General features: G+C 30.0%; 2 protein-coding genes across 2 annotated transcripts in view; one reads left to right on the forward strand and one right to left on the reverse strand.

Moving 5' to 3' along the window:
• The window catches only part of LOC143223051 (protein gooseberry-like), a 38,018-nt gene extending 32,574 nt beyond the window's left edge, over nt 1-5,444 (forward strand). The window contains exons 6-10 of the mRNA XM_076450443.1: nt 321-480; nt 2,156-2,292; nt 3,627-3,820; nt 4,187-4,302; nt 4,845-5,444. Of these exons, the coding sequence (XP_076306558.1) occupies nt 321-480; nt 2,156-2,292; nt 3,627-3,820; nt 4,187-4,302; nt 4,845-4,948 (711 nt within the window). The 3' untranslated portion in view covers nt 4,949-5,444. The remainder of the gene's footprint in view (nt 1-320; nt 481-2,155; nt 2,293-3,626; nt 3,821-4,186; nt 4,303-4,844) is intronic.
• Nucleotides 5,445-8,274: 2,830 nt separating this feature from the next.
• The window catches only part of LOC143223049 (uncharacterized), a 41,037-nt gene continuing 36,247 nt past the window's right edge, over nt 8,275-13,064 (reverse strand). The window contains exons 13-14 of the mRNA XM_076450441.1: nt 11,916-11,984; nt 8,275-11,059 (exon numbers count right to left, since the gene is read on the reverse strand). Of these exons, the coding sequence (XP_076306556.1) occupies nt 11,027-11,059; nt 11,916-11,984 (102 nt within the window). The 3' untranslated portion in view covers nt 8,275-11,026. The remainder of the gene's footprint in view (nt 11,060-11,915; nt 11,985-13,064) is intronic.

Below are 13,064 nucleotides of genomic sequence, written 5' to 3' on the forward strand. Positions count from 1 at the left end.
TGGGTGATGCTCGTATATATGACGTTTGAATAAAATGAATAAGTGTAATTGTCCATAATGAAAATGAATTTTAGCGCGTAAAAATTGTTGGAAGATATATGCATTCCCTTTTCTCAAAATTCTAAACATGGTGGCACAGTACTTAATATTGATTAGTTATTATGTAAGTATGGAATTTTTTTTTTTAAATTGAATTCATATGAAAGGTTGATAATATTTTAATAAATCTTTTTTTAAAGACAATCATTCTGATTTATTCTTTTTACAAGTTATAATAAAAAGCATAAAATAACTGATAAATATTATATTTTATTTTTAAGGTCTGGTTCAGTAACAGAAGGGCTCGTTACAGAAAACAGCTGGGACACCACCAAGTGACGAGTTTTCGTTCGGCAACAGCCTTATCTCTAGCTATGGGCTACCCTCAGTTTTCAGCTTCGGTTAACCCTCATTATCCATCAGGGGGAGAATCTAGTAATGGTAACTCTCTTCAATACAATATTAGGTCCAACTATTGAAGTATATATTCAAATTATGTCACTGTAGGAAGAAAAACATGGTTATGTCTCTTTCAACTTTAAACAAGGCTTGGCATGGCTAGATGATTAAGACGCTCAACTCCTAATCCGAGGGTCGCGGGGTCGAATCTCTGTCACACCAAACATGCTCGCTCTTTCAGCGTTATAATGTTTCGGTTAATCCCACCATTCGTTGATAAAAGAGTAACTTAAGAGTTGGTGGTGGGTAGTGATGACTAGCTGTCTTCCCTCTAGTCTTACACTGCTAAATTAGGGACAGCTAGTGCAGATAGCCCTAGTGTAGCTTTACGCGAAATTAAAAAAAATAAACAAACTTTAAATAATCTTTGCAAACAACTGGTGCCACTTTCGATTTTAAGAATAAATTAAAATTAATTAAAATAAATTATAACTTAAAAGTTAAACTGGTACAGTTTAGCAAATGAGTAACATCTTAACAGGTACAATGGGGTTTATGTCCTTTATTATATCTCATAGACAGTTATTATTTTATATAAATGCATGCGATGACACTTAATAGGTTAGACAGTGTTATTGGCGACGGTAACACTGTTCACCTTGATAAAGTTTTTAGTTTTTTAACGGCCATTAATCTTTTTAATGTCATTTAAGTGTTTTATATTCCTTCATTAAACCTTTTAAGAGTCACAATCTCTCTAGTTCGATTTGAAATTAGAAAATGGCCGTAACATTAAATAACTCGACACCAGGACTGGAAAGGCTAACTTCAGGTGACTGACGTTGCTGTTTGAACTACCCATTAGTCGTCCTGGCGAGTTATTATTACAATTTTGCTGCATGTCTTTTAACACTTTTATTACTTTATCCTTTGATAATGGTTGTAATGACACATAACTCGGAACCAGGACTGGAAAGGCCAACTTCAGGTGACTGACAGTGGTTCTTGTACTTACCTGTTAGTCTTCCTGACGGGTTATGATAATTACCGTTATACTACAGATAGTCCTTTATAACTTCTCTTTCTGTAGTTTCTCTCTTAACATTGTATACTTGCTGTCAACATTGGTTTTATGCTATTTATGTTTTTCAATGCTGTTTTGTTTTACCTTCATTTCCTTCTATGAATTTTACTACGTTTACTTTTACCTTTTTACTGGACGTTTGGCGCGGATAGCCTAGCTGCTTTGTGCCATAAAACACTAAATCAACCAACCAAGCAATCAACCGACACTTAATAGGACAGCAGAATAAAACTTGGTAGGGTGGCACATCTTCGGATGTGATTTTTTTTTTGAAAAGTTGTTAAAACTGGGAGAGACTCACCCCTCTCTGTTGGTTAGGTACTTTAAAATAATAAGTTTTTGGCTGCAGTATCGATCATGTGTCTTTACGTCACTCCTGTTTTAATCCTAATAAACTAATAAGGTGTGTTTGACACCCTTCCTACACTCAATCTCAGTTTACGATTATAAAGTAAAATTTACACCACTTAATGTGACATCCTAGGAAGTTATATTAAGTACTTAATAATATGGCTTATGTTACTTATAAAATGTTTCCTTTTCAAATAAAATGAAATTTCAGTGATCATATCAATCACGCGCATTAATCATAGAACTGTGTTAATGTACAAAATCATGCTTTATATCCGACAGGTAATCCCAACTGGACACACCCTCATCCTTGTCAAATTCTCACCAATCCAGTCCACACAAACCCTTCCCAGAATACGTCACATTCCTCCTATCAGTCCTTTGAAACTTGTATCAATGGAGCTCCATTATCCCAGCAAGTAAGTGTGAACTTTGATTTTGCAGCACTGTTTTATTAAACTTCTGGTGCGAAAAAACCCTCAAAAAACTCAATAAGAAATAGATAGAAAACAACATTTGAGTTCTTAGAGTAAGGTTGTGGCGATCGCATATTAATCCTAGTCAGTTTAGTAGCTATCCGATCACTTAAGTTTAATTATACATTTTTATTAAATAATCTTAAGATTTTTCTTTTCTAACGTTAAGTTTCTTTGTTTGTTGTTTTTGAATTTCACGCCAAGCTACACGAGGTCTATCTGCACTAGCCGTCTCTATTTTAGCAGTGTAAGACGAGAAGAAAGGCAGCTAGTCATCACCACCAACCGCCAACTCTTGGTCTACTCTTTCACCCACGAATAGTGGGATTAATCGTAACATCATAACGCCCTTACGGCTAAAAGGACAAGCATGTTTGGTGTTTCAACGTTAAGACTGCTATAACTTGCTGCCAACTTTGGAAAAACACTATTTATATGGGAGTAGTAGCCGCTACTTGAACCTAAATTACCTAGATAGAAAGGCTAATGTGTTACCCATTCGTGCTCTCCATCTCTTAATAACATTTTCAACTAACTTAACAGTCGAGCATAGATGTCAACAAGACCTTTAGTAGCTTTGTTACTCTTCCAATCTGAATTAAATTTGAAGTGAAATTAGCTATGCAAACTATTTCAAGATGTATATAGCACACCAATCTCTCTATCAAAAAACTAGGTTCGATAACGGCTACTACCAGTAGTCCTTCTCATAATTTTCTTGAAGTCAGCCGAAATTTAGCGTTAAAACTAATTAGTCATTAATAATTAAAATAAGAGAGTAATAATTAGTCGTATCGTGTATTTTATGGCAAAGAAGAACGTACATATTACACCAAAACAAGTTAATAGTTTGTATTGTTTCTAGCCGTAAGCTACAAATTATAATGTTTCACTTGTTTATCCACCAGCATTTATACTACTTAGTCAAGTTCATATTTAACTTAATATTATTTTTTCAATTATTATCAATAATTATTGCAGTGTTTCTCTGATAAATCACTATATTAAAATAGTTTTGAAAATAAATTATCACTCATTTCTTTCTTTTTTTGTCAACATTAGACAAATAAAAACACGTTCTACCGTGCTTTTCTTCTAACTTTTCCGTTGTTTGCTTCCGTTTTTATCTTGCTTGTTTTTTTTATTTTGTTGTTGCTTTTAAGCAAGATAGCTTAGAGGTTAGTGAATCACGATATAGGATATCATTCCATCAATAAACTAATAAAAATAAGATAAACTTTTCTTTCGAACTTTTTTTCTTTGCCATTACTTTTTAGATGCACAATTTTCTTGGAGCTCCAGGTAGTTCTGTAACAAATGTTATATCAACGGAATTCAACCCTCAAATTCCACCAATCAACGGTGGTAACGAGATTTCGTGGATCGCACCATCTTTTAGTGGACGGAGTGACTCTTTAGGTCCTATGACACCCTGGTCATCTTTTCCAACATCCTCTTACGAGAGTTATGGGTAAAGAAGTCATTAGTATTTACGTTTCATTACTACATTAAATCTACAAAAATGCAACATTTGAATTTGTGTTCTATACAGAACAATCATAATTGTGTTATTACAATATTTACATCGTCTACCATAACTTCTAAATAGTACTATTTATATTTTAATAATGTTCACAATGTCGTATATTTAGGTAATAAATAAGTATTTCTGTATAGTTTTTGGAAGAAAAGTTATTTTTCATGGATAATCTTCCTGTAATTGTATTGCATAGAAAACAGTTAACGGTCTTTATATACACATACATACATATATATATATATATATATATATACACGTATGTGTGAGTATACTGATATTATTTCATTTTCACGTTAGGGTGCAAACTGGAGCAGAATCATTAGTAGCTAATCCTTTCAATAGCATCATCACCACACATTCTTCCATACCTATGGAAGTGAAAGGAACATATTCATACTCTGGACAGTTATCAGGTAATTATAACTTTTGATACACGTATTATAAACTTTTCTTTCAAATTCAGTCTTTAGAAACTGATAGGTTATAGATCAATAGTTGTGTGTTAAATGCCAATATTTTAATAAACCTTTCTTTACTGGCCCTGAATGAATGATCAGAAAGAAGAACCTAACAGACAACACACACATTTTGTTAACACGTATAGGGCCAGTAGAGAAAGATTTGTTTACAAAATCGTCATTAGTCTTCGGCGGCATAGAGCATTATATACCATAATAATTCATAAATAAATTGAAATAGTTTGTGCTTTTTTCTTGTCTCTTGTTTCACTATAAAATAGAAGAGGTATAATTTAAGAAATTCAAATAATTTTCTCTGATATGGTTTTGTTACTTTGCAGTGAAACTATTTCGACATGAACGATATTCAAGATATGGTTTTTCACCTTGTCTTTACCTGAATTTTGTGATTAATTTTATACAGAGTCTTAATTTATATAAATAATTTAGCTTTTTAGCATAATCCATCGGTCTAATTTTCAGTGACTCTATTCCAGTAAATACCTCTCAGATGGGAAAAAACTTTGAAGTACCAGGTAATTCTTCGGTGAACTTTCGCCATAGGCCCATAGAACACACTCCTGTCATGGGATTTTTCTGAATTTTGAATATGCTCCAAGCTGTTATGAAACACTTTAAAATTTATTTTATTCGTTTTAAACGGTCGACGTGTTATTTACATTGTAAAACATCTTACTTGTATCACATTATATAAGAATCGTATCAAAGCAGACAACTATGAATCTCAGTTATCTAAAAAGGGCTAATAAAGCAGCCCAAATTGATGTTGCAAAATTTATTTATTAGTTTATTATTCTTATGGCTTTCAGACCAAGAATCTTAAAAAATATATTTAATTATAAAATGCATATGTTATAAAACATTATTCCTGATGAAAGAATTCTCTCCAATCAACGTTCAGCCTCCGAAGATCTTGTAGCTCCATTAAATGCACAGTGACAAACAAGCACACAAAATGTTTTACCGTATTGGATTTTTGGTTTTTACACGTAATTGATAGTGTATTGTATGTCTTTCAAATCCAAAGAATGGTGCACCGAAAAAAATGTTCTCGCTCGTTGTTTGATTATTTTTGAAGGAAGAAATAAATTTTATGATTGATGTGAAGAAAAACATTCATTTATATTCCAATCTGAATAAATATACTTTTCAGGTATTAATTGAGAAAGCCTGAATAAGAAAGATTATAAAATCGTTTTTCAAGTTATTGTGAATACTATTTATTTGAGTGGCGCTATCTATTGGTAGGAGTTGATATTATATTTTCAACATAACAAATATTAGCCTTTTATTTTTGTTACAGGATATGGACATAAATACAACAGATCAAAATCACACTAAAATAAAAACTGTTGATTAGATTTTGTCAGTTGAAAATATTAATTAAATACTAGTAATGTAAATATTATTAAACTATATTAATAAGTATTGGGATTATAAAAGCATTTGTTTGTACCGCGTTAATAAGTGATCAGATTAATATTTCATTAGCTAATAATTTAAAGAAATGCTACTATTGATAGATATATAAATTCCTGAGTTGCATAATATGACAATGATACTTTGTAATAACTATGGTAACAAATGTTTTATTTGAATGAATTATAGATTGACATTAACACAACTTTTAAGTAACTCCTTAGTACAGGCCCGGCATGACCAGGTAGTTAAGGCACTCAACTCGTAATCCGATGATCGCGGCTTTAAATCCCCGTCGCGCCAAACATGCTCGCCCTTTCAGCCGTGGGGGCGTTATAATGTGACGACCACTTCCACCATTCATTGGTAAAAAAAGTAGCCCAAGAGTTGGCAGTGAGTGGTGATGACTAGCTTCTTTACCTCTAGTCTTACACTGCTAAATTAGGAACGGCTAGCACAGATAGCCCTCCTGTAGCTTTTGCGAAATTCAAACCAAACTTCTTAGTATAATAGACGTAGCGCGTATGTCTGTAACTATATATGTAACTAAACGCCTGTGCTATCTATTGAATAGCACCCTAGGTTAAAATCAGTAAAACAAATTCACACTTTGGATATTCAATATTATAAAAATAACTGTGATATATGCAACAACAATTTCTTTATAATACAACATGATTTTAAATAAAACTACACTCCTCAAAACAAGAACACGACTTTCACTAGGGCTGTATGTGAGAGTTTCATTATATCTTTATTGGTGTAATTTTAAATATAGTATTGATAAACTGGTGTTCTTAAAATATTTTAATTCAATAAATGATACCACTTTTAATACATAAAACGTTACAATTTAAACCAATAAAAGTTATGAAAATGTTGATATCTGTACGTTGAATCACTTTTATGCAATGGGTATATCTAAACAGCATAATCTAAACACTTCTCCGTGCAATACATGCAAAAAAAAAAAATTATTTAAGAAAGTCTCGTCTTTTTCTATTTTTTTTTTTTCTTTTCTCTTAGTGACGTTTCAATACTACGATTAGCAATTACTAGCAGAAATGCTGGCTTAGTAACAACTAGCTGTCAGTCAGGATCTCGTGCTTCTCTGTCATGAAATTGCTCCTAATTTCTTCTAATTGTATTTGTTTGTTTAAAATTAAACACATAGCTACACAATGGCCTATCTATGCTCTTCCCACCACGGGCGTCGAAACCCTGTTTCTAGTGGTGTGAGTCCGCAAATACATCACTGTGCCACTGGTGGGTTTCTAACTGCATTTTGGCCAGTTTTTAAATTTTAATGGGGATCGATTTTTATAACATTTTTCATTTTGATGCGATATGAAGCTGTTATTAACTTATCTCTTTAAAAAAGTGGACACATGCACTAAATAAACTTTTTATAAGAGTTAACTGTAATGAAACTTTGTTAGAATCTTCCCTTTACGACGTTGAAAAATCGTGCGAAGTTTCATTCAAATCAGGACTTAAACTGTGGGAAGAATTTTGCGAACAGACGGCCATTAGACTTATATGCATATACTGGTAAACTGAAGTATAGCCTTAAAACAAAAATAAAATTTGTAAGTAATAGTGCACTGTACAACCATATTTAAAAACAAGGTTCATTTTTAAAGTTTTGTATGCATTTCTCATATTTTAAACGGATTTCCATGTAAGGTTTATTTTATAACTTTGTATTCCTGATCAAGCCTATACATGATCAGTCTGTTCAGTATGTTTCAAAATTTTAAATATCTGTATATATTTATATTCAAATGATCATTAATTTGAATTAAAAGTTGAGTTTAAGGAATTAATTTTTCACTTTGTATATTTAATAAAACATATATTTTTCTACTGAAATTTGCACATTGTTCAAATCAGACAAATCTACACCTTGTTGCATGAGTTTTCTATCCATTTAGTTCTAGAATTCTTACTCAACGTTTAATATATACATTACACATATCTTACTACTTTTCTAAACATCTAATTGGCCTAATTAGATCTGAGTGAAGAAATGCATTTCAGCAATAATTTAGACAAGTGTAACAGCATTATCTGTATTTCCTAAATACTTTTTGATTTATGTTTTGTTCACCTATCCTACCAATTTCATTTATCATTACTCTTTACTTCTGCTAATAAAAAAATATAATTCCTAAAATTTATATCTTAATATATATATAAATCAAAACATTATAAAGAAACTCAACAATCAAAATTAATTTTTCTATTATCAGTTATTAAAACTCATAGCAGATAATTTTTGGGGCCACAGAACCCAAACATCTCATGGATACTTTTGTGAGATGTACGAAAAGGCACAAATATAGGAAAGTAAAAAAGATACATACGTATCTTCTTATGTAATTAATTTTCTTAGTTAAAATAGGAAAATCTGAAATCTAAAGTTTAAAACTCTGAAATTAGGTGGTTAGTTGTAGTTTATAAATAAGGTATATTTTTAAAATAGAAAAATTGTCTAAGAATATTTTATTCCACAAACAACTGTGACTTTAATATACAATACAGATTACTGGTTTATAAAGAAAAATATCAAATCTACAGGAAATAGTATGCAATATTAATTAGAGTATATTCAGATTTCCTGTCATTCATTAAAACCTTTTAGATAATAAAATTTTTCTGTAAAATCTTAAACAGTAACATATATTACAAGTTAAAGCACTGAAGTTACCAATCATATAAATATCTACTGATATTAGTGTCTCAATAAAATACTGTTACTCAGGTTAGTTATTTAAATTTGGATGGAGTTAGACATAACATAATCTAACCAACACGTTTTGAATACTCTTTGAACAAGCATAGTTCCTGAAATCAAATTTAAAGTTTACAACTGCACTACATTAGATCACAATAAAAAACACATTAACAAAATAGTATTGTGTTGATTAGGTAAAAATATATTAAGTTTATTTAAAAAAAAATTGTATTACTAATTATAATTAACTCAGTACTTAATGTTTTATTATCATATATTTTTAGTGTCATTTGGCTTTGTTCTGTCAGTTATAGTTTGTGCTTTAGTGGAACACTTCTTCAGAAGCTGTTAAGCAAAATGCTGAATGTCTAATTAAAGAAAAATAAATTTTGATGTTTTAAAGTCATTAATTTATAATATCAGTTAGTAGCAGTATTTTGAAACTAAAACTAGTGTCTTCTTATATTACACTGACCCATGAAGAGTGGAAACTAAATAAAAAGAAGTGTGTAGCCAGTCATATTACTTCACACTGACTGATGACATTTTTAACTGTGAAGTCAATAACAAAACAATTTACCAAAATAAATGACTAGTTTTAATTTATTAAGATGCTGTGTATTATTCTAAGCTATAAAATATCAAACAAAAACTAATATAAGAATACTTTATGAATAAATAAATAAAAAGTAAAAACCTTTGTTTTTAAATTTACACAATCTTACATTTAAAATATTTATAAGCTGTTCTCATTTACTGAAGCAACACTTTTTACATGAGATAAAATATTCCTTGAATCTAGCCCTGATGTAAGCTAGCAGTAACTACTTAATACTCTTTTGTTGTCATTTATCATTATTAAGTGTGGTTACATTTCTCTCAGTCTTACTGAGCAAAAATATAAACATATGGTCATTAAAACAAGTACACCATTAGCTCATGTCAACAGAGAATACTTCAAAAAAATTATAAAAATACATAACCTCTTAAAAATCATACATAATAAAAACTAAAACATCATTTGGTTACAAGAAAAAATACTGATGTTTTTACACATGCCAGCAGTTCACCAAATGAAAATTTATAGTTCATGATTTTATGAATTTGTACAAAAGTGTAAAAAAACATAAAAAAATGACATAAAAAATCTGTAAAACAAATTAAGTTCTAAATGTCCAGAACTGAAGAGTTGTGCATGTGAAAAATGTTGAGTTTTTCAAGAACTTGCACATGAGAGGCAAAAAAAATATATCTGGACATAAAAATAAAAAGCATCTTTTTTTTAGTAATTAGAGAGTAAAAATGGGTATTTTTTAAAGATATATTTTTCCCATAAGAGTTAAATACCTTTTTTTTTTCTAATTCTTCAGTTCATATTTTCAAATAGATACAGCACAAATAAAAGATAATACTCTCTTCTATTAAAATTTGTACTGGTCAACTCAACAATCAATACAGAAGTTTCATGAAGGAAATAAGACAGTTAAACAGTATCAACAGTTTTCAACTTCCTAAGAGTATTTAACATGACTTGGAATGAATTAAAGCACTGTTGTTTTTTTTTATTTAAAGAAAGGTAGGCTGTATATTTCTTTAAAAGTATATAAAATGCCACTAAAGTATACACATATTTTTGATACAAATGATATACAATGTTCACAAGACTCAGATACTCATTATTAGTGAAGTAGCCACATGTTCTATCTTTTGAGAGTTTATATTACATTTATAATAAACTTCTTGTACTTTTGTTAATAAATATATTTATATCTTTTACTGTGTGACACTATAATTCTTATGTCTTGATATATATCTTCTCTTACTACATGACCTTGCAGTACTTTGGTGTTAACAAATACATTCATATATTCTCTTACTACACAAAGTTACAATTTTTGGTGATTTGTTTTCAAACTTAGATTTTTTAACTAAACAACAAAATGAACTTTAGAAATAAGGTTTTCAGAATACAATAAAAGTCCCCTAGCAATATGAATGATTAAAATTAGATCAAATCTGTGATACTCAGACAAAAAGATAAAAAAAAAAGAAAAAAGTGACCAACTTATAATTCCACAGTAGTATGGTTTAGGCTACCATTCTAAAATTTAACAAATATACATTTTATCGAAAAACACTTTTTGAAAATTATATACACTTTTAATATATCTTTACAGTTACCAGACTCATGTAAAAATAAATTTAACTTTAAAAAAAAACAACTTTTTATTAGTATTTTGAATAAAAGTATAGTATAGCCTATTCAAACTTTACAGTAACTAACTCATTAAATGTAACATTTAAATTTAACTATCGTGACTTCTTACCTAGAATTAACTTGATCATTATAAACAATCTCTCATTAGATAAACAATTTTAAAACTGTCCTTTTTCTTTCTGTCAGTGAAATGTATAAAGTTCATCATGTGAGTACAGAATTTAAATCTAATGTTAAAGAACATGTTTATTAAATTTCATCCTCTGCACTTACGTGATACTAAACTATAACAATGTCATCCTCTTTGAAGTAGTTGCCTATAGAAATAGTAAGAGAAAAGTGAGTGTAATCTTAGTCATCAGGGTCATGAAATCATTCATATGACTAACACCATTTAAATAAGTTTCTGTATGTATCTGACATTACTAAGTAAAAGTACAACATAGATATAACACATTTTTTAGACTATACAACAATATTATAAAATAATACTGACTAAACAAAACACTGACAGCCATTTATTTTCACATAAACAAATACTTATTAAAACATAGCAGTAAAAGTAAAATCATTTTTGTAATTTTTAATCGGTTCATTACATTAATTGATTTAACTAATCACACACCAAACTTATGTGCAGGTCTTCAACAGTCCTCACACCGACATGTGGACACAGAAATAATATAAATCATCCCACCAAACGAAATATTAAGTTCTGATATAAACACATCCACCACTAAGAAAGGTTATGGCTGATCTCTGAACTACAAATGTTGTGGATAACATTACAGTTTTTCAAGTTACTTTAAGAAGGAAAATAATTACAAATGAATAATTTACCTTCAACCTCACATATACTTATGCATTGAAAATCCAAAAGTATGTCATGCACCAAAATAAGTAAAGTAACCTTTTCCATTTTTTATGTTAATGGGTGAACTAAAGTTAACAGTCTATTTGCAAAAATGCCATTTGAACTTTAATCCCAGATATCCATGTATAAACAGAAACATCACAAAATTTCGTGAGCAAATATGTATTACTTTTCATTAAAAAAATAAAAATTAAATTACTGAATGGCTCTGAGTGTCCACATCATGCTAATGCAAAAACACACTTTGAACTGATATGGTGATGAAAATCTTTCATATTAGTCGAATGTCATTCACTGACCATTTTACATTCAATATTCCTCAATTTCCTTTCTGCCCTCTGTATTTCTTTCTCTTGATTATTTAGTTCCTGAGAAGTGAACAACACAATCAACTTAAGATTTTTAATTATGTTATTAGAAAACAAAAAAGTACAAAAATAGCATTGAAACTAAACTATTAAACGTTTGTTAATCAATTTTGTTTCCAAATGTTTTGTTGCAGTAAAAACTATAACCAAAAACTGGAACTACATTTCTGTCCATTTCCACTAATTTGTTTCATCAATATTGTCTTCAAATACTGACTATATTGAAGATATACTTGTGTACTACTACTGTAGTCACCTTTTCTCAATGTTAAACTTCCAGAATTAGATTTAAATGAGCTCAGTTGTGTATGTGAAACTACCTCATTAATCATTTTGCAAGACAAAATATTGGTTATATGATATGTGATGTGTACCACTTGCTGGCAGTGGAACAAACTAAATAAAATTGATATAAAAAGAAAAGAATATTTAAAGTTACCTCAAAATACTTCAATGACAATCATTCTAAACCTAGAAATAATGTAATGTTTTGGGGCAGCATGAAACCCATTGGTCCATCTTGGCTGTTCCATCCTCTAAACTCAGTTCAAATAATTAAAAGAAGAAAAGTCTTAATACTAGCCCTTGTCTTTCACATACTTATCAAACTTTTTCTTAAAGTTACTGCCTCTACAGACCAACTATCCTTTTAGAAAAATGAAACTGTTTAAGATGAAGATGACTCCTACCCTGCAAAAATGTATATTTGTGTCCCCTATCCCCACCATTCTCACTGCTAAATATTAAACAAAAAGATGCATCAACATTATCAATTTTGTTTACAATCTTAAACACCTCAGTAAGATCCTCCCCACCTCTTCTTTTGCCAAGATAAAATAATTTGATAGATAACAACCTCTCCATCCCAGACACAATTCTACTAATCTTTCTCTGAATCCTTTCCAATAATTCAATGTATTTTGTAATGTAATAAGCTCAAGGCTGAATATAACATTCTAAATGCAGCCTAACAAGTGACATTATAACTTCTTTAGACTTGTATTCAATATTTATGAAGATACAATTTAAAACCCTATTTTCCCTACCACTAGCATCAGGACACTGCTTGGATGAGACTGA

The sequence above is a fragment of the Tachypleus tridentatus genome, chromosome 8 (genome assembly GCF_004210375.1).
Source record: "Tachypleus tridentatus isolate NWPU-2018 chromosome 8, ASM421037v1, whole genome shotgun sequence".
NCBI lineage: Eukaryota > Metazoa > Arthropoda > Merostomata > Xiphosura > Limulidae > Tachypleus > Tachypleus tridentatus.